General features: G+C 44.7%; 1 protein-coding gene across 1 annotated transcript in view; it reads left to right on the top strand.

The window, feature by feature from the left end:
- Positions 1-21,349, top strand: part of WWOX (WW domain containing oxidoreductase) — an 875,039-nt gene that overhangs the window by 256,341 nt on the left and 597,349 nt on the right. The window contains exons 7-8 of the mRNA XM_080937461.1: positions 921-1,106; positions 6,678-6,942. Of these exons, the coding sequence (XP_080793587.1) occupies positions 921-1,106; positions 6,678-6,942 (451 nt within the window). The remainder of the gene's footprint in view (positions 1-920; positions 1,107-6,677; positions 6,943-21,349) is intronic.

Genomic DNA, 21,349 nt, shown 5'->3' on the forward strand with positions numbered 1-21,349 from the left:
ATGTATTTATTAGGACTTAGGTCTTTCAAGCAAATGAACGGATTACATTTATTGTTAAATTTTCATTCATAGCATACCTTCTCATAGCCCAGGCTCATTTCGTACAGGTTTAGATTTAATCCCCAAAGAAGATACATACGTGTGTGTGTGTGTGTGTGTGTGAGAGAGAGAGAGAGAGAGAGAGAGAGAGAGAGAGAGAGAGAGAGAGAGAGAGAGAGTACAAATAGGCTTTCATTTACCCAAAGAGTGCCTGGAACTCACTTCACAGTCAAAGATGACCCTGAACTCCTGATCCTCAGCCTCCACCTACCTCTTGAGTGTTAGGGTTACATACATGTTTGATTTATTTGGTGCTGAGGATGGAACCCAAGTCTGTTTATGCTAAGCAAGCATTCCACTTACTTATGCCTCCATCCCTAAGATGAATGTATGGAAATACTCTGTCTCTATAAACAGACCATATTCTTTTTGATCCATTTATTTAGTAGCCACTAAGCATTAGGCCCAGTGTTAGCCTTTCTTGTAGTGTGTCGCTGTCCTAAGGAAAGGAAATCAAAAGGCTCCCCGTGTGTTTTTGTGGGCTATTTTGATTAAACATAAAATTGGTAATATTTGTATTAGAAAGCTCAGTGAACCAGAGAGTGTGTTTCAGCCCCAGAAAACCACTCTCATCTTGACATATCCCATATAGTTCTGGGTTAGCATGGGTGTCTTGTGTCCTGAGAACTTCTTGTTGCTGCCCGCACCGCCAGGTAATGGCCCATTCGGAGCAATGTAACATCCTGCTTTGTCTCGTTTCTCACTGGTTGGCATCTCGGCGACCCTGAGAAATGGGTTGTTTCTAAGTCAATGGGTATAGTGCCTAGTGTTTGATCATTGATCACTGACCTGTGCCTGATGCTGTCTGTTTCCTCATTCAGGCCTCTCCATGTGCTTGTGTGTAACGCGGGGACTTTTGCTCTACCCTGGAGCCTCACGAAAGATGGCCTGGAGACCACCTTCCAGGTGAACCACCTGGGACACTTCTTCCTTGTCCGACTCCTGCAGGATGTTTTGTGTCGCTCCTCCCCTGCCCGTGTCATTGTGGTCTCTTCTGAGTCCCACAGGTGGGTTTGAACTTGACTTGATATTTTCCACTTGTTCCTTCCTTTGCCCCATCTGAAATTCCCTTCAAGGCGCCAACTGAAATTAATTTTGACTTGAGGCCAGAGAAAGGGCTCAACATTTACAAGCTCTCACCCCCCAGGCCAGGTGACTCACAACTACCTGTGACTTCAACTGCAGAGGATACAACATCCTCTTCTGGTCTCCAAAGACACCAGTAAACACACACACACACACACACATACACATACACACACACACACACACACACACACACACACACACACACACACACACCTTTTGGCTAGTCTCACTAAGAGAAACATAAGTGACCTGGCCTCATTAGTTTTTCTAGATTCTTCCAGAAGTGTGATCATGGAGAATTGTTTTGGTGGGGAGGACTGTCTAGAGCAATATAGAGTGATTTTACAATTATACCTTAGGCTCCCCATTGATTTCAGTCAGAGATGGAATAATAATTGATTAAATCTGAATGGCATGACCTTTATTGATTTGTAATTCAACAACTTCAAAGTCTCACCGAGTGGGGAGAACAGTTATTCTAGTCGGGGAAACAACGCAGTTAAGGGCCTCGAGATGAAATCCAATTGTTTTATAATGAGAAATTAGGGAATTCAATGCAGACATTAGCAATGTAATTGCAAAAAGGGAAGGACTGTAGTTAGCTCGGATTGGAAATCTGGCCATGCCTCTTTCGGTTAGAATTTCAATTTACACATCAGATGGCGTTGCTTCCTGATTGCCATTAGACTATTCAATCGACAAAGAAGACATCTGAAAACATCCCAGTGTTTTCTGCGTATTTGTGCGGGGAGTTGGATAAACAACTCTCTGAAGTGCTAAGGGAAGACAAAGGATTTTCTGGGCTGTGCAGGCAAGATTCACAGCTCGAGAGAGAGACTTCTCTGTGTTCTTGGTGTTGGAGGTAGGGGGAGCATTGCCTCCTTAGTAAAGTAGCGATAAATAAATAAATAAAACGTGCCAGGGACTATTTTCTTCCTCTTCTTCTCCATCTTAAGTCCTGAGATGTTTTGGTGACCCAGAATGCAGCTTTCCCCCCCTCTCCTTTTTAATCATACGTCCATAAAATGTTACCCCTGGGACTTTGAAGAGAGAGACCAGCCAAGGGTTAGCTTGAACCCTTTATCACTCCCAAACACAGGGGCTTACGGTGTAAGTGACACGCAGCAGACAGATTTACTCTCGCCAGTTTAAATTTATGATGGCTTCAATGAAAGAGAGGAACGGGCATAATAATCCCCCCACCCCGCCCAAGAAGACTCGAAACATCTAGTAATTAGGCAGTAACAAAATCTGCCCAGGCTTATCTTTGCAAATCACACCAGGTTTGTAAAGGAAAGGGAGTGCCCCCCCACACCCCACCCCTCCCACAAAGCAGTGAAGGAGGGTACCATGGGGGTCGGCAGGAGAGAGCTTTAGAAATAAATCTGCCAGCCGCAATCGCTTACCAGATGTGGAGGGCACCACGGGATATGTTTAAATGAGCTGGTATTTAATGGGAGACGGCATGGAGGTGTCAGCTGCTCACTTCCCTCTGTACAGCTCTGTCTCGGATGCCATTTCCCGGGACGCCTTTGTTCTCACTGTAACCACAGTGTAATTCCTGCCTACTTGGAGATCCACGTCTTACTTTCATTTTAAAGACTTGTTTGGAAGGAAAGACTTTGGTCTCCTGAGTGAGATCCTTTGCCATTCCTAGCAAGGCCTAACTAATGGGTGTGAGAAAGGCCCGTATGGCTGACCTGACTGGCATTTGCTGTCCGTTTTCTTCTTATTAACATTATACAAAATATTAATCCCTACAAGCCTAACTGTTTGTCACTCTTCCGTGGATTCCCTGCGCTCCAGAGAGCAAACAATGGGTGCTGGGCACACAGACAGCTTTGGATCACGGCAGAAGGACCTGGAGCCTAAACCAAATTGTAAACACAAGTGTTCCTATCTAATTACCTCTATAAACCTTGGCGGAATCTCTTCGTTGGAGTCAAGACCCCCTGTTAGGGGAAAAATAAAGTCCTATGTTTGCAGAAAATATCATACTGGATGCCCTCGGGTGAAATATTTATTAGCCTCTCTCTCTCTCCCCGTCTCTCTCTTCACTGTATTTTACGTACTTATCTGGAGTCTGAGCAAGTGAATTGAGTTTCTGCCTGTCTAAAATATATCATAATGAAATGGGAAGTTGGCTTCCTCGCTGTGGAATTTTTTTAGGTAACAATTAAAAATAGAATGGGAAGAACAGGGTGCAGGCCGCACCATTCCAAATGACCCCAGCTGGGTGAGGAGACAGACGGGTGTCCACATAGAGACACAGTCCGGCACATACAGTTAGACACATTCTGTCACACACGGAACCTCACACAACCAACCACCGAGTTCTACACTCGGCCTCTCTCCACGGTCTTACATGTGTAGAGCATCATACATGTAACTACACACATACAGCCACACACAATCATACATAGTCCCACATATTATCGTACCCCACCACAACCTAACATGTAAACTCTCAGACACATAAACACACATAAAAATCACACACAATTTCAGAAAAAGAAAAGCAGACAGAACCATAAAGTTATATAATTTCCCGACAGTTTCATATCCTCACATGCATACCGTCACACACAACCACACATTATGTCAAATACACAGTCACACATATAACCACAGGAAACCACACAAAGTCACAGAGAGACATTCATCCTGGTCACACATGATCTACACAAGCATAGAGAAAAGCCACCCCATCATAAATGTGCAGTCACACAGCCCCATATGTATGCTTCATCACAAACACAGACTTGCACACACAGTTACATACATGCAGAATTTCCCATGCAAGCTTATTCCTGCTCCTTAATCACAAGAGCTGTTATCTATGCAAGTCCATTTTCATATTTTATTTTTGGAATTAAGAATTCGTTTCAGCTTAAACAGAGACATGTGTAATGAAATAGAAGACAGGGGCTTTTCAGGGGCACTCAGTATCTGGAGATCAGGCATCAGCTGGCCTCTCTGTGACAGGGTCACTGCTCACACCTTCTGTGGCTTTGACAGACTTTCAGCTTGAAGTCAGAGCAGTTGGCCTCGAAGAGCTGCCTTGTTGCCTCTTGAACAGCCAGAGTGATGGGTCACATTCCTGGATCCGAAGTGTGCCTGCCCTTCCCACTTTGTAAAAAACTGGCAGCATGAACTAGGGAGAGCTCCAGGAGCCGCTGGTCAGTGAAGCCCAGTGTCTCGTTTGCAGCGCTAAAGAAGCAATAGATAATATATACATAAGCCCAGTGGTCCGCAGTTATGGAGCCATCCGGGGCCCCATCCTAGCACCAGGAAACGCTGCCTACAAATGCAAAACCCAGAAGTTTGAGACAGTGATCCTCGTGGGCAGCATTACCTAAGAAGTGAGACTCAGACCAAGACCCAGAGTTTTTGTAATAAGGGACACTTGCCGTTTGTCACTGCCGTTTCCTTGGTGACATAAGCTTTGCAGATTTGAGAATCTGAAGTGAGTGTCACTGAGTCCTGGGAAAGGGACAATTAACTTCTATTAATGTGATTGCCACTACATTGTGGTGGTTTGAATGAGAAATGTCCTTCATTGTGTGGACATTCGAATACCTAACTGGACAACAGTGTGTGTGTGTGTGTGTGTGTGTGTGTGTATGTGTGTGTGTGTGTGTGTGTGTGTGTTGCAGAGTGGAGTCAGAGATGTGACCCAAGCCCCTTGGAGGAGCCCAGAAGATAGAGTGAATGACACATATTGGACACTCAGTGATTTAGACTTTTAGAATTTGATTTCGCTTTGTTCAGATGGTGACCGTGCACTGGTTCTTGGCTCTTGAAGTAAGGAAGTATTTAACTTAGTTTTGGTTTTGCAGGAAGGAGTCCATAGATGAATGGCTCAACTTTAAAGGAGATTTTGGGTTTTAAATGAGACCTTGAATTTTTAAAGAGACTGAATTTTAAAGTCTCTGGATTTATAAAGACTGTGAGACTTACAGTTCTTTATGTTTTTATTGTGAGATCTTGGGGATGAATGAGAAAGAAAGGTTGTGGTTTAACGGTGTTTGTTAACAAATGGTTAATTATGCTGGATAATTTTATATCATCTTGACACAGGCTAAAGTCATTGAGAGGAAGGAGGGAAAATACCTCCGTAGCTGGGGTTGTAGGAAGTCTGTAGAGCATTTTCTTAATTAGTGATAGTGGGGGAGGACCCAACCCATGGTGATGGTGGTCCTGTATTATATCTAAGAGCAGCCAGTAAACAGCTCTACTCCATTGTCCGAATCACCTCCTGCCTACAGTTTCCTGCCCTGTTTCAGTTCCTGTCCTGACTCCCATGGATGCTCTACAGAGATAAGCAGAACAGAGGATAAGCATAATCCAAATAAAACCTTTTCTTCTGGTATTTCTTCCCAGTAGTATTAAGCCTACTCTGGGTCCTATACAATGCCCAAAGTTAGCATAATAAAGCCAAGTTTGAGGAGTCCTTACACAACTCTGATACTAGCTAGAATGTTCCTTTTTTGGTTGTTTCTTATGACCTGTGCACTATAAAGATAGTCATTGTTTCCTTTTTATTTATTTTTTTATTTTTTATGAAGAAGAGCAAGGCAGGTATAACGGAGCACACAGCTGGTGTTTAATGGCTCTGTCAGACTCTATTATAAAACATCACTTAGATACTTTGATTTGTGCATATTCATTCAGTACTCAAAAGCTGTAGACTCAGCCAGAACCTGTTTCTGGCTTTGTTTACATTTATTTTTTACACGTGAAAGACTTTTGATGGCACCTCACCAAGGTTACAACCCTTTTATGATCATTAATTTTTAATCTGGAAAAGAGTCTTGGAGGCAAGATGGTTCACCGGTATTAACTTGAATGCTCAAATGAAAGCACACAGAACTCTTTTACATTTGGCTAAAATAATCAGGAAAACCCTGCCAAAGGTTAGGAATGTGATGTTGCTTCCCTAATGCAGCCACCTTTTATCTAAAGCATGTTTCCATTTAATTATCCTTGAACTTGTGGTTGAAGATCTTGAGCGTGTACACAAGCTTGGGCACACACACACACACACACACACACACACACACACACACACAGAGAGAGAGAGAGAGAGAGAGAGAGAGAGAGAGAGATTTTTGACTTTTGATTTCAGATCTTACATTGAAACTTAGTCTAGTCTGGAAACTCATGATAGCACAGGCTAGCCCCAAGTTTAGGATGATCTCCTGCCTGAGCTCTCTGAATATTGCAACTACAGGCTTGAAATGTGTAGTTGGAGGTCCAGTGAACCTTGGGTTTATTTGGCCCACCGCACTGGAGCATGTAGGCTTATCATTCTTATTTGGATCCAATTAATTGGCAGTGTATTAAGTCACCATCTTCTGCTTTTAAGGGACATGATTGTGAGATATGCTAGATCAGATCCCTGTGGGTTGCTCAGACTGCAGACAGAATCCAATGCCCCGTGAGAAGCCACATCTTCGGTGTTCAGTGTCATGCTGTCTGTTTTCCAGATTCACAGATATTAATGACTCCTCCGGGAAACTTGATCTGAGCCGCCTGTCCCCATCAAGGAGCGACTACTGGGCCATGCTGGTTTATAACAGATCCAAACTCTGCAACATCCTCTTCTCCAATGAACTGCACCGCCGCCTCTCCCCACGCGGGGTCACGTCCAACGCAGTGCATCCTGGAAACATGATGTTCTCAGCCATCCACCGTAACTCGTGGGTGTACAAGCTGCTGTTCACCTTGGCCAGGCCGTTCACCAAGTCCATGGTAAGTGTGTGGCTTCTGGAACCTTCCAGATGCCTTCGGACAGCATCACAAAAGGTGCTGGAAACCCAGACCTGCACGTCTAACTGTGATCTCTTTATTGATGGCTGTTGTGGGCCTGGTGTTGACTAAAATAGCATCTGGCCTGTTCATTCATTAGCAACAGCTCTCCAACAGGTCTGCCATGTTTAAATTGGGTCTGTTGCTCTACTACAGACTTGTCTTGGATAATAGATGTTGGTTGTTAATGTTAGGTGAAGATGACCTGAAAATCTTGGAGGTTTGGGGTAAGGAGCACAGTAATGGTTTGTTTCCTCTCAATGAGATTTCTGCTTTGATTCACCAACTTCTGAAGCCTACTCTGTGGAAAAACAGAACTTGCTATGTGTGCTTTCAGCTAGGTGAAAATGTGGATTAGGCAGTGCTAGTAGGTACTGTTCTTCTTGGTTCAGTGAGATTTTTATATTAGATGTCCTAGATGCTGCTTGTAATGGAGGTCTGGGAATAGTTCCTTCCTGGAGAAGGCTTTGTGGCTACAGTGTGGTTTATCCTTCATAACCCTGAAGACAAATCTCTTGGATGAATCACACCACTGTGGTTAGGACTGAAGTATTCACAAAGCTGAATGTGAAGATTTTACATTTTCGTCCGTTGTTTTATCAATGGCGTGTAAAACCTCTTCTGTGAATTCATTAACCAGTGCTACTTGAATGAAGGAAGCGCATGTTTCACAGTGCGCTTGGCCAGCCGCCCTTCTGAGCTTGGGGCCAGCGAGATGGCTTAGTGGGATAAGAGTGTTCTGAATAAGAATCAAGTGCTGGATTCAGAGCCCCAGCAGACAGGTGAATGCCAGGGGTGGCTTTATACATTTGCAACCCCAGTGTTAGTGTCCCGTGAATGGATCTCAATGAGAAGCCTGGCGATAGACAGACAGACAGACAGACAGACATCATAAATACAGTAGAAAGTGTTAAAAGAAGAGCCCAACATCTAGTTTTGACTTATGTAAAAATAACTTTTAGTTGCCTGAAGTAGTTGTCATCTCTGAGGGTTACTGCCTCAGTTCTAGCCTAGGCCTAGTCTCTTTCACACTCCTCTCCCATTGCTCCCGTCATGATAAGACACTGGACAGTGGATGCACTTCCGCCATTTCCATGGAGTCAGATTTGAGACAAAAATCATGTGCATCGGAGTTTGCATTCCCAGGTATAGGGTGGAATCCTAAATGCCAGTTGAGCGGCCAAACGCCCAGTAACTCTCTAGACTAGGCTTCCTTTTGTGATTCAGAGTGCCTTCTGCACTTCACCTTACTGGAATCATCTTTCCCTGTGGCAAGGGCATAGCTTGAGTATACTCCCCATTGTACAAGGCCGGGGGAAGAAGAAATACTACCCTGCCTGGTGCTCAGAAAGCCCGGCCCCCGTCCTCCGTGCAGCCAGCCCCTGTAAGCATTTAACAGCAGTGTTTTAATATCAACGTCCCTCCTTTATTTGCTGTGACTCGCTGTGACTATGGTGATTTTAGTTACCGTAATTAGGTCACCCTTCATGGAGTCAGGCTATTTTAAGTGGCTCTTTAAGGGCTATTGTTGCAGATCAGTAATTTTACAATTGGATGCTCTCGTGCAACTTTATTAAATGTAATATGTCTTTTAAATGTTGCCCTTTTACAGTTATACGTTTCTAATTGTTGCTGTAAATGCATTATCACGTTGAAATTAATTAATTTTTGCATTTGGGCCTCCTGCAGTATAATAATCACTAATGAGAAACTCACAGGGACTAATTCTCAGCACAGCGCCCCCTACTGTCAAGGCTGTGTCTCTGCTGCCCTCTTCCTCCAGAGGACCACAGGACAGCAAGTGTCCCTAGGGCTTCTGAGAAAGAGGTGGTTGTTCCCCCCCCCCCCCCCGCGCCTCAAATTTATGATAAAATAAAAAGAATGAGCAGAATGAAAATGTGCTATTTTAAATGTTGTCTAAGCCAAGATTTTTATTCCAGCAGCAGTCCCTAAAATGTCTTAAAGGAAACTGAAGTTTGCTGAGAGCGTTCGCACTTCACAAGGAAACTTCATGTTGACAACTCTGCCTCTAAGCTGTGTTTTATGCATATGCCGTATAGCTATGTTTGCAAATGACATTGCAATTAATCTAAACCTGACCTGTGCTGTAATCTAACGGTGTAAGAGATTTACAGGGTGGCTTTGGCTGTTGGTATGTGCTACCTCGTTTGAGAGCTTTGAAGCCCCCAGCAAAGGGGCACCTTGGCAATTCCCACCTGACATGGAGACGCCTCAGGTGTCAGTATCTGCGTGTTTAATTTTCCCTCGAAGTACTTCTCTGGGGTCAGAACGAATTGCATCTGGGCCAGGAAAAGCTCCGAGAGCCTAACTTGTTCAAGAGAATGCCCAGAGCCTTCCCTTACTCCTTCCAGCAACATTTCCGTAGTCAAACACACCTTCGCGCCCCCGCCATGTGTGTCTGATTGTGTCGTTCCGTCTCTAGCCCCTCCTTGACCCACTCCCCTCTTCTTTTTTCCACATTAGTTTTGGACTCTGGTAAACAACCTTCTTGCCAGAGGTCTCCGAGCCAAGCCAGCCCTCTGTGGCTCGGCACGTAAATTTCAAGTTGAGCACAGTCACGTGCCTCGAAGGGTGTTTGGAGCAACCAAATATTTGTGTTGGCAGGTAGCTGTCGGAAAGAATATCATGCGTTAGGGTAACAAGAGCTTAGCAGATGTTTTAGGGGACTGTGTTTTCCTATCACTTCAGGTTTTTAAAAAATGGCTTGAGTTTGTAGATCTTCTGAAGGGATTGGGTTTCTCTTTCCTGTGGCCATGAAAAGGCTACCATTGTAGGGAGCCCTAACAGATGTGTGGCTGCCCAGCTAATGGATGGGCCTGCAGCGCTGGGTCCTGTTGCAGAGTTATAAATTACGGACAGAGAAAGTACAACATAGCGTTCTCCTAACCTTCCGCTGAGCCAAGCTGGGTAACTCTGCCCTTGAATAACCTGCAGCCCAGTGATTTATAGTTGTACAATCTTAAAACATAATGAAGGGCCTAATAAATGTTGATTTGTTCTTTAAATTACTATTTTAACCAAATACATCTCTCAAAGGCCCGTAGCTGGCTACTCCGGAAGTGTATCCAAGGACCCACCTCATGTCTGAATCTCTATTGGTATATTGGCGTGTCCCATACAAGGAGAGAAGGGGTGAACAGGGGCTTTTCAGTTTTCCTTTTTCTTCCCCCCCCCCCCTTTTCTTTGCAGTACAGAAGAAAATATGTTCTACAATGTGGAAATCCATATTCCTTGTCAATCTTAGTATTTCGCGCCTTCCGAGCACAGGTGGATTCTCTGATTTCTGTGCTCCCCCAAGCCAAGGTATGGCCAGAAAATAGACTTTGGGAACCACTGTGGCCAGGCCACACATGAGCTTTCTCATCATGGCTTTCTACAGTGGGTCCACTCAGCTTACAGAGGGCCACCTTCCCACAGCCTCAAACAGCCTTCCTACCTTCTGGGTGATCATCGGCCTGAGACTCAGTCAGTTCTCCATCCTGCCCAGAACTTTAAAGCTTCTGGTGTTTGCTTAGTCCCAAGGCCAGTGCATATGGCAGATTTCAAAAGAGCCAAGGACTTGGAATCTTCAGGCAGCTCGTTTTAAAACTTCATTCCCCTGTTTCTCTTCGGTCGTTCTGTAATAACTCAGCCTGCCTTAGGTCAAATTTCTGTACCGGTTCAGTGACTGTGAGCTCTTAATTCACATCGAAAGATGTTTGGAATAAGATCTGGGTTTTTTTTTTTTTTTTTTTTTTTCATAGATTCTGAAACCCTGAGGCATCCAGAGGTATGTTTGGCCCTGTAGTCGGAAGTGCCTTTCGGGTTGTCTTGGCTTTCACTTCATACTCAGGAAGTGGCTGCAGCACAGAAGATCACCGAGTCGTGTACCTGTCCTGAAGGCAGGGTGGAGAGGCATCCTTCTCCTGCTCACCTCTTCCTCCTTAGGATGAGGATTCTGACTCAGAGCTGGTCTGTCCACTGCTCCCACTGTCCGAGATTCAGTTGATACTTAAGATGGTAGACGGATGGGAGGCTAGCCAAGTAGAGTAGTGACTTTTGTGAGCCTTTACAGAAGGAAGCGTGCTTTCATGGTAAAATGGAAGGCTCAGCCATCCAGTGGCTTAGACTGTTCACTCACAGCGCGGCCCCATGAGAACAGATGAGAATTAAACCGATGGGTCCTGGGCTCACTGTTTCACATGACCTGTCTGTGTTTGTGTATGTGTGTTGTATGTATATGTAGGTACACATACAGATACATGTATCTGTGTGTACATGTATGTATTTGTGTATGTGAATATGTATATGAATACATGGGTGTGTATGTGTAAGTTCATGTTAACTTAAGATCTATTCTTACCCATTTCCAGTTCCGTGTATGTGATAGATTGTCGTGTTACTAGAATTTGAAAGAGTTCTCTTAATGGTTACTAGATGATCCCGGGGAAATTGTGGTCAGAAAAGTTTTTGAGACAAGGTCTCAAGCTAGTCCTGTGTTGCTAAGGACGACGTTGCAGCCACCCGAATCTCCAGCATGCTGGAGTTAAGAGACTTAGACCAATTTCAACCTTTTTTATTGTGGGGGAGCTCCTTGGCCCCTACTGACAACACAGCTCAGGTTGAGAAGAATTTGTCTTTTTTTTTTTTTTTTTTAATGGAAGTGGCTTTGTGAGGCTAGCTTCCCAATTCTACAGGCCGACTTTCTTTTCTTCCTTCCCCCCTCCCTCCCTCCCTCTCTCCTTCCCTTTCTCCCTCCCTCTCTTCCTCCCTCCCTCTCTTCCTTTCTTTGCATCATAGTGTTTCAAGTCTACCTCAGTCTTTGTTCCTGAATGAGCACCCGAGAGGAGAAAAGCAACCCTCTGCCCTTAATGTGTGTGACAAATCACTTAATGAACATTTAACCAAGATTTGAAAGCCACCAACTTCTTCTCCCTCTCCTTTTCTCCTGCAGACCCACTGGCAGTCCGATATCCCCACCCCTCCATACCTTGTCCTCGCCCTCCTTCCCCTCCCTTCTCTGTTCAAGTACCAGGCTGCCTTTGATCCTCCCCCTTCAGCTTCCTTTTCTCCAATTTCATACTTCTTTTCAGTAATTCTTGGCCTCAATGCAGTTTAGATGCTGGAAGCCAGCATGATTAAACAAATGCCCAGATTTGGGTCGTCCCACAGTTTTCCGGAATGTTCTTCCATGAGCACCGACCTCTGTATAGCTTGCTGGATACATTGATTTTATTTCCCCATGAAGTGTAAGGTGATTTTTTTTCAAACACAAATAGAGAAGACTCAAACTCGAGTCCCAGTTTGTCTTGCAGTAAGAAAGAAATGTCTCTGGTCTCACCTACTGCCGCTGAACAGTGAGCCAGGTAGGGAATGCAGAATTACTTAGACAAAACATGCATCAGGGTAAAGGGATGAAGAGTACCACATAGGACCCCAGGGTCCCCTAGCCAGACAGAAACACACCCTCTGCAAGCCAACCACAGTCCCACACCTTACTTCACCTGTTTGTTAGATGGGAGTCTCTGTGTCCAGCGATGTGAGTGCTGGGTTAGCGGGTGGGGAGAGGGGAGTGAGTATCTTGCATCCTGCCTACCACAGTGTTAGTTTCGTTAAGGGGTTTGGTTTTTATCTTTCTCCCTTTTTGGTTGTCCCCATTGCTGTGCCCTCACAGGCCCTGACACAGAGCTCCTTGTCTGAGGCCACGGCACTTGTTGCCAGTGGCCCGGTCTTGCCTCCCACTCCCACTGATCACATCCTTCCTGTCCTGTGCTGGCCCCGATTCCTGAACCGATGGAGGTGTCCGGTGTACCCACTTCCTTTCCTGTGTCTCTTTGTGCATTTCTGCTTTGTGATGGAAGAGAAGATGGAGTCCCTTAATGAGGAGCCGTATAAAGAAGATGGAAGGATGTGGACACTGTGGGTCCGTCCCAAACTGCACCCCAAGTGCAAAGATGTGAATCATCTTGCATTGCCTTAGTAGTGGGGTTGACTGAAGGCCAGCTTTCTCTTTCCAAAGAAAATCATGTTGCTGACATCAGATAGGAATTTTAAAAGGTGCAAAGAAATTTAAGTTTTTTTTTAAGTAAAACTAGATAGATCTTGCCAGTCACTGTCTGTAAGGAGCATCATTCTGCTTCCCTAGGCTCCATACTCTCTCTAGGATCAGTTGTTACTGCTCTGGGCCACTGTACTATTTGAAGAAAGAATTACATAAAGAAGAAAAAACTTTTTTTGGTATTGCTTTTTACTTTTTTCAGAAGAGGTAAATTGATTTTAAATGTTAAGGTTCCTTTTTTTTTTCTTCTCTATTGCCTATACCTACCCATTGCATCGCCTAACAAAATGTCTCATTCAGTCATCTTCAGAATTCTCTAGAAGCTATTTCTGTTGAGTGGAGGCTTTCTCCTTCATGTATCAGCCAGAGGATTAATCCCATGATCAACATTTGCTTCTTGAGTTTCCTGTGATGTGGTCTCTTCAAGTCTCTGGAATCATTTACATTTCGAGACACAGAGAGAAAGTGAAATATTCTTTAAGGAGTCAAAAGTTATCCTCGAGAATATATGGTGTTTGTTCAGCTGGGGAATCTTATTTGTTTGAAGAACAGAGAGAAAACTCTTGTGACTGATCAGAAAAGGGGGAAGAATAAACAACATCAGTGTCCAAGTAACTTGAGCTACAAAGTTCCTCGTTTTGGAGAAAAGTTATAAAAAGCATATTTGCTAGATCCAAAAAAAATACCGTCCATCAATTGCTGAGACCAACATAATGTTTTCTTAGTATTCTCACTCTTTAAAAAGGGGAGGGAAAGCCATAAAAATTGGGGAAATGGAAAACGTTTTTGATATTTTAATATTCTTAGGCAGGTGAACAAGGTAAGCCTGTTTTTCCTCTTCAGAGTTAAGCATCGCTGCTTGGCTTCTGTGTGGGCTTCGTGTCACTGACACCCCCCCCCCCCCAGTTGACTCTCAGCAGCTATAAAAGACAGACCTAATGAAATCAGCGTGTTTGAGATCTCACTGTTCACCCAAGCAGATCTCCTGTAAGGAAGGGTTTGGGAAGATGTTCAAAAGAAAACAGCTGCAGCACCCTTGGTGAGGATTACTTTCTCCAGCACACACCAATGATGGCTGAGGGCCGCAAAGCTCTCTTGTCTTTCTGTCTTTTTGTTCCAAGGCCCTTGAAGAAGCTGGCAAGATTTATCTGTTTGAGAAGGACACACCCTTTCCCCTGGGCTCCCTAATTCTTAATCACTGGTGCACGTTACCTGGGCTTGTCTCATCTTTCCTCCCTTCACCAGGACAAGAAGAGGTTCCCTTGGGTTCATCTTTGGCCCCAGGGTGATGGAGGCCACTTATATCCAAAGCCAAAACAAACAAAACCCTCAGAAACTGAACTCACTGCTTCCAACTCCACCTGATCACTGCCGGTTTCCCAGGTGTAATTGAATTGTTAATTCGTTGGAGCAAGAGTGTCCTCCTGAGAGTTCTAGCCTATTAAGTAGCTCTGGGAGACAACACAAACACCTTGCATTTAGGAGCGCTGGCTGTACCAAGCATCTTTCAAGCATCTGAGTACTTCCCAGGACTCCAAGGCAGGCGAGAGTGGGTGGAGTATGCTGTTCTCAGTTTGGTTGAAATGGGAGTCAGATAGAGCAGAAAGGCTACACGTGGACCTTGAACCTGAAGGTGGATCCAGGTTCTGAATGGATCCCTACAGCCCCTTCCCAGGAGGTCTTTCTGTGTGCTGTGACATGGAGAACACATTCGGCATCCAGAGGTTGTTGGAGGTGAAGGCAAGGCTCGAACCTGGGCCAACTGGCGCAATGTGAACTGTCCAATCGATTCAAGTCTTGCCGCCACAGCGGTCTTTCCTTTTTCTGTGGATTTTCCAGACCACAGAGAGCAGCTGTCTACTGCCCTAAGGAGCTGAAACTCTGTGGGTGCCAAGTACCCTTTCATCCCTAATTGCAAGGGATTTCTAGGAGGACCAGCCACACCCCTTCCATTTGACTATAAACTTTCCCTTTGCTTATCCCGTTGCCCATTTGAAAGGCAAGCTTCAGTATATTTAACTCTGTGATTTTAGGGCCGTGTAAATTAAACTGGCCTCAAACTGACAGAGGCTCACCTGCCTCTGCCTCCCCAGGTCTGGGATTTAAAGGCGTGTGCCACCAGCTCTGGCCAAGGATCTCTTCATATAGAGCAGAAGTCACTTTATCATGATGTGTTGTTTTGGAATCTTGTTTACGTTGGCCACATTCAACAACAGAGAATCACATACTTATAGAGTCTGCTCTATAAACTAGAGACTGTAAGGAAACCATTCCTGTCTCTGGAGATTGAGAAGGATTTTTAAAAGTGTCTTTTCTTAATGACTCCTAATGCTAGCATTTGTTTGGCAGTTTAGTGTTCCTTTGAGGCAGGGTTTCAATGAAGGCTGGGTTAGCTTTTCTATATAGTCCGAGCTGGTCTCAAGCAGCAGCTGATTTATTTTATTCTGATTATTTTGTTTTTACTGTGTGTGTATGTGTGTGTAGGTACAAGTGTTGTGCATGCACATGAGTGTGTAGAGGCCAGAGGACAACGTTGAAGCTTATGTTCAGATACATTGTCAACTATTGAGACATCTATCATTGGCCTGGAGCTCATTCATTGGGCAACAAGTCCCAGGGATCCTCCTGTCTCCACTTCCCCAGCCCTGAAAGCAGGTACCATCATGTAAAGGTTGGCCACTTTGATCCTCTGGAATCGCACATTTGCTCCTCTAGGTGATTCTAAATTAAGAGCAACAGCCATCACAGAGACGTAGGTAACAAACACCACCAAAGGCTCTGTGAAGGTTTTGGGATCTCTGGATCTTTTGGTGGTGTTGAGGACAGTGGGGGTGATGGCGGTAAGGACCTAGAGTGAGGATGGAGTGTGAGGTCAGAGGTTTTATGGCAGTGGGGACGGTGTAGATGGCTGCGTTTTTAAGTTAGCCACCTTTTATTGAGCACTTGCTGTGTGCCAGGAGTTAAAGCATTTCTGACTTTCGATTCTTTGAAGATAACATCTTCTCTGTTTTCTTGATTTTAGAGATATGGCCTCACTTTGTGGCTAGCCTCCAACTTGAGAATCTCCTGCCTCAGTCACCCAAGGGCTGGAATGACTGGTGTATACCCCCACTCGGCAGATATTCTCCAGTGCCATCAGGGAAGCTGAGGGTGGATAAATAGCTTTGCCCAAGGACTCTCCACAGCCTGGGCAAACGTGCAGAGACATTGTGCTTTAAAGGCACAGAGGTGACAATCCCCGAGTAACTGTGGCTGGAGCAAGATTTTGTAGCATGGCCTGAACATGGGCACTCCTACAGGATACACACGTTTCTGAATGTATTTGCTGATCTGTTCATGTGCCAGTGTGGCCGTAAATTAACCCTCGAAGGGAAAGTTCTGATCTTTAAGTGTAATTTATTGCCTAACTGAATGTTTTTTCTGTCTTCTGTCTTTTATGCAGTGGAATTAAATTTCTCTTACGTGAAGAATGTCTGATGGACTGGCACATGACAATATTCTAATGCAATTTAGTGTGTGTTCTTCCCTTGGATGGGACTATTGTTAATTTCTACAAATAGTGACTTCACATGTGACTCTGTACCCTCTTTACAAACATCTTGATAGGTCTCTCTGTTGATGACTCTTAGCAAATGATGTAAGACCCCGGAGAAGAGGATCTGTGGAAGATCACATGTGTCACTTTTGTAATATGCATACCATTGTTGTGGCCGTTTGTTATTTAAATAGCAGTGGCCTTTTATCGAATCCAGCATTAGCAAACCATGTTAAAGTGATTTAAAATATGTAATGAAATTCCAGATGCCATCTGATGAAGGAGCTATCAAATTAGCACTCCTGGCGTTGACAAATCGCCCCTGGGAAGATTAGCTTGCATTGTTTGGAGAAAAAAAAAAAGATGCATGTTCCCCATGGTCTGGCAACATTTCTGCTGGCACTATGGCTGGCGATACTACCAGAGGGATGGTTTATTTGATGTGGAAATGCCACACAGTGTGTGCCCATCCTACAATATTAATCTCCAGTGTATGTTCCTGCTGACTATTAAACGTTCTGAGTATACATGGGCGTGTGTGTGCCTTGCGTGTATCTTGCGTGTACTTGCCTGGACCCTTCACCTTGTGGATGTCTTCTTATCATTGTCATCAATAATGGGCACTTCCTCAGCTTTGCTCAGGTCTCCTGCTATGGCTCTCAGGGTAGAATCATCCAATGGCAGCGAACGCTCCTCTGCAGATACAGCACAGAAAAGGATTTAGTTGGCTCAGTTCCTTGTTTTGTCCTTTCAGAGGAGGGGCTTCTTACGAGTCTTTGGGTGAAGAGCATCACCAAGTGTCACTTTGGGTGTGTCCCAAAGTAAAGGTGAATTCTACCAAAGCTGGTCGGAGGTACAGAACTTTTAAAAAAAATTTTATCATTTACTTATTTATTGTTTTCCTTATGCACGCATGTGTGTTTGCTCATATACATGTCCACGTGTGTGCAGCTGCCCCACAGAGACCAGGGCCTCCTTGGAGCTGAAGTTAGAGGGGGTTGTAAGCCACCTGGCGTGGGCCTGGGATCTCAGCTCTAGTGCTCTGGGAGACCAGGACACACTCCTAACTGCTGAGCTGTCCTCTGGCTCTGTCTTTTTCTTGACTTCGTATTGTTGTTTTTAGTTTTACATGCATGACGTTTCAGTTGCAAGTGCAAAGTCACGGGGGTCTAGCAGCCACTTCAACAAAGTGTCTGCTTTGATAGCATTTACTGGGGCCGCAGCAGTACTACCCACGATTTTCCATGTTGGGGTTCTCTTCTAAGAGGGGAAAAAACCCCAAGAGATGAAGGCATATGATCTGTCTTCACAGGCTAAGGGCTTCGTTCAGGTTTTCATTCTTCCCTCTTAGCTCCTATTTTTCGGCGTTCATCCCCTTGTTCAAATAGAACAGTCTTCCATTTATTCCCCTCTTCCACATTTAAAGCCCAGTGAACATTCGAACTTACTGTGCAATATATAAAACCACTTAGTAAACTTTTAGCATTCATGCTGTGAAAGTAGCACCATCTACCTACTTGCATTTCAGTTCATCCTAAAGGCACACTGGACCTCGCAGTTAGAAAACAAAACAGAGAACTGCACAGCTTGATTTCAAAATCCCAAGAAGTTGCACTTAGTAGCCTTATGAATTCTTAGTTCTTTATCTAAAAACCCACCAGCTCAAGGCTTTCCCCAGCCGATTCGAGAGCTTCTCGGCACCACTTTTGTTCCCTGTCCTAATTTTTACCTGTTTGGTCCATGCATTTAACCAAACTTCAATCCTGTGCCATTGACCATTTCTTTAGATGCCTTAACTGTCTAAATTTAGAAGTACTTTTATCCCCTTAGTTCCAGCAGGGATTTTTATAAATATTTTATGTATGTACTGGTTTTTTTTTTCCGAATGCACATATGTGCACTGTGTGCATGCCTGGTGTCTGCAGAGGTCAAAGGAGGTCATTGCATCCCCTGTAACTCAAGATTATGAACCATGTGGGATGTTGGGATGTACCATGTGGAATGCTGGGATGAAAACATAGGTCCTCTGGAAGAACAGCAAATGTTCTTAACTGCTGAACTGTCTCTCCAGACACCCCTCCCCAGTAAAGAATTTGTATTATTTACTCTTTAAAATATTTATATAATATTTATTTATTGTATATGCTTTATATCTCTCTAGGGCAGAAATCTCCAATACTATCAGGGCCCAACACTAAAGATGTTTAGGTAGGTGCCACTCTTTGAGGAGAATGGTGGAGCTTAGAGCTTCACAGGTAAATATTAAGTCATACAAGATATGCTTGCCCCATAGACATATTTTTATAAGGGAGTGGGAACAAAGAAAAAACTGTAAGATAGGAAAATATCTCACCATGTCTTTTTCTGTAAGTCAAGAACAATTTTTCTACAGCCGAGCATCACTCGGTACCCTGACCTCCTTGTCTTTAATTAAGTGTGATCACTGTCTGAAGCTGCTCAAGGTCAGCTAGTGTGCAGGACTTCATCTTTGTGGGATATGCCAAGACTCAGACACTCAAGGATGCAGTGGGGAGGGTATTCATAAAGCCAGACCACACGCTTCCTGGGAAGGTAACCTCATGGCAAACTGTTTCTCTAGTGTCCATTAAAGCACGTCTGCCACACAGCTCAGTCAGTGGGTGCCGGGGCATTCTGCTGATGGCCTTAAAACCAGGACAATATATTATTATTGTTATCATTATTAATTATTATTATTATTCCAGCTCAGCCTTTTATGTGTGATCTTAAAGAGTAGCATTTTCAGCAAGGACTAAAACCCCAGTGGCTCATTGTCCCCAGAGTCTCCTTACCTGTGTGATTTTGCTCTTTGGTGTCACTTGACACGGTCACTTTTTAATGAGTTCTTTTTAAAAAATACTTTTCATACAGCAGGCGGGGATGAGGACTGAGTATTTACGACACGGCAGAACTGGAAATATCCACCACAGCCTGTAACGTAGGGAAGCAAACAATACCCCACGGATTCTGGTGTTAGCGCCTGGGGTCTCCTGGTGTTTTGAAAGAGCTGACTAGGGGCGAAAGCAAAGGCATCTTTCTGCTTGTGCTGGTCTGGGTCGCCAGCAGCCTGTGAGCATGACTATCAATGTACATGATTACGTCTCTCCATCTCTTCTGTTCCCATGCTAAGATTGGCCTCCAGTGTTGGGTAACATGGGCATTACTGGAACGTAACTGTTTCATAGTGCCCAAGTGGCTTCCTGAATCGAAATCTACAAGGGTGCTTTAGAATCATTGAGTCTGGACTGTTCTCAGTGAGCATCATTTTCAGAGGCACGCAAGGTAATAAAAGGTGGAGAAGAAGCGTTTGTTGAGTTGGCAGACCATGGACCAAGAAATGTTTGGTTTTTCTTTCTTTTTTTTTTTTTTTTTTTTTAATAAGCCATCTGTTTACTTTCCACGGATGTAAGGGTCTGGATTATTATGCCCAGTTTACAAGTCGGGAAACCAAGGCTCCAAATGACCTGCCTTCGTCCCACAGTTGCTAGATCATGGAGCAGATACTGAGATTGAAGTATCTGCGCTCTCATGCCGTCCCTCACTGCCTGCCTTGGCACAGGCTCCTCGAGTAGGCCAGGGCTCCCTTCAACCCCTCACGGACTGTAGGCTCTGCGCATACCATGCAGTGAGGCTTGCAGGAGTGTGATGTTCCAGCTGAAGAGGGGCTTGTTCCTCCGGCCTTTGCATCCTCTGTGGCCAGGAGTAAGGAAGGAGATGAGACGTGTGGCAGGAATGAGTCCCATCTTGCCTTCTGGGATGCAATAGCACCAGGCCATTTCTGACCATTTCAACCGAGCCTGAGTTGCTCCCACGCTAAGAGGGGCACTCCTTTCCATCTCTCTCCTTTCCCCCACCCAAATGCTCCTTTCAAGTGAATAGATCTCTTCTACCCAGACAGAGAACAGAACAGAAATTAGCATATGCCTGGCTTTCCTGCAGACATCCACCATGTTATAGGGAGAAATAAGGTGTGGCCTGTGGCGGATTTGTCTTGTCACCGGCTTTGTCCTTTCTTTTACAAATCTAAATGAACATTGAATACGACCACAAGTTCAATGGGTGGTGCAATAAAAGATTCTCGACCACGCTGATATTGTGGCAAGGTAGGGTGGACCTTGAGCCATTCTGGAGACCGTAGATAGAAGCTTTAAATTGTGATGTTATGAGAGCACATGCCGGGTGGGAGGGAAAGGCTTGAGAGGCAGGTCCTGCAGACAGCAGTGGAGACTTGAGTGCTGGTCACCTCACTTCCTGACTTGCCCCACATCAATGCTGTCATGTCACAGCTGTCATCCACCCTGTTCTCCGTGTTTATTTCCTGTTAGCAGCTATCCACCTGTGCTGATGCCGATTAGCCTGTCTAGTCGCTGCTGGAAGCTTGGTGCTATCCTGGTACTAAAGAATCCCATGTTAGATTTGTTTTCTAAAGCCCAAGTAAACCAGCACGCTTCACTCTCCACCAGTGCTAACATGCTAATTTTTCTCAACATGGTAAATACCTGGACATTAGAATTCTAACCCTTCGTTTGCGTGCTGAATTGTATCCTCCCCCAGTGCCTTCCCGGGGTCCTCCAAGCACTGCTCTAGTCAACAGTCTCTGCCCTCCCAGTTACCCAAACGAAAAGGTGGTTAATGATCTCAGAGAGAGAGAAAGGAAGTGGGAGGGGGAGTTAGAGACTACTACATACAAGAAACAAATTCAGAGAAGCCAGCAGTATGTTAGGTGGGCACTCCAGGAC

This window comes from Micromys minutus, assembly GCF_963924665.1.
Source record: "Micromys minutus genome assembly, chromosome: 24".
Classification (NCBI taxonomy): Eukaryota; Metazoa; Chordata; class Mammalia; order Rodentia; family Muridae; genus Micromys; species Micromys minutus.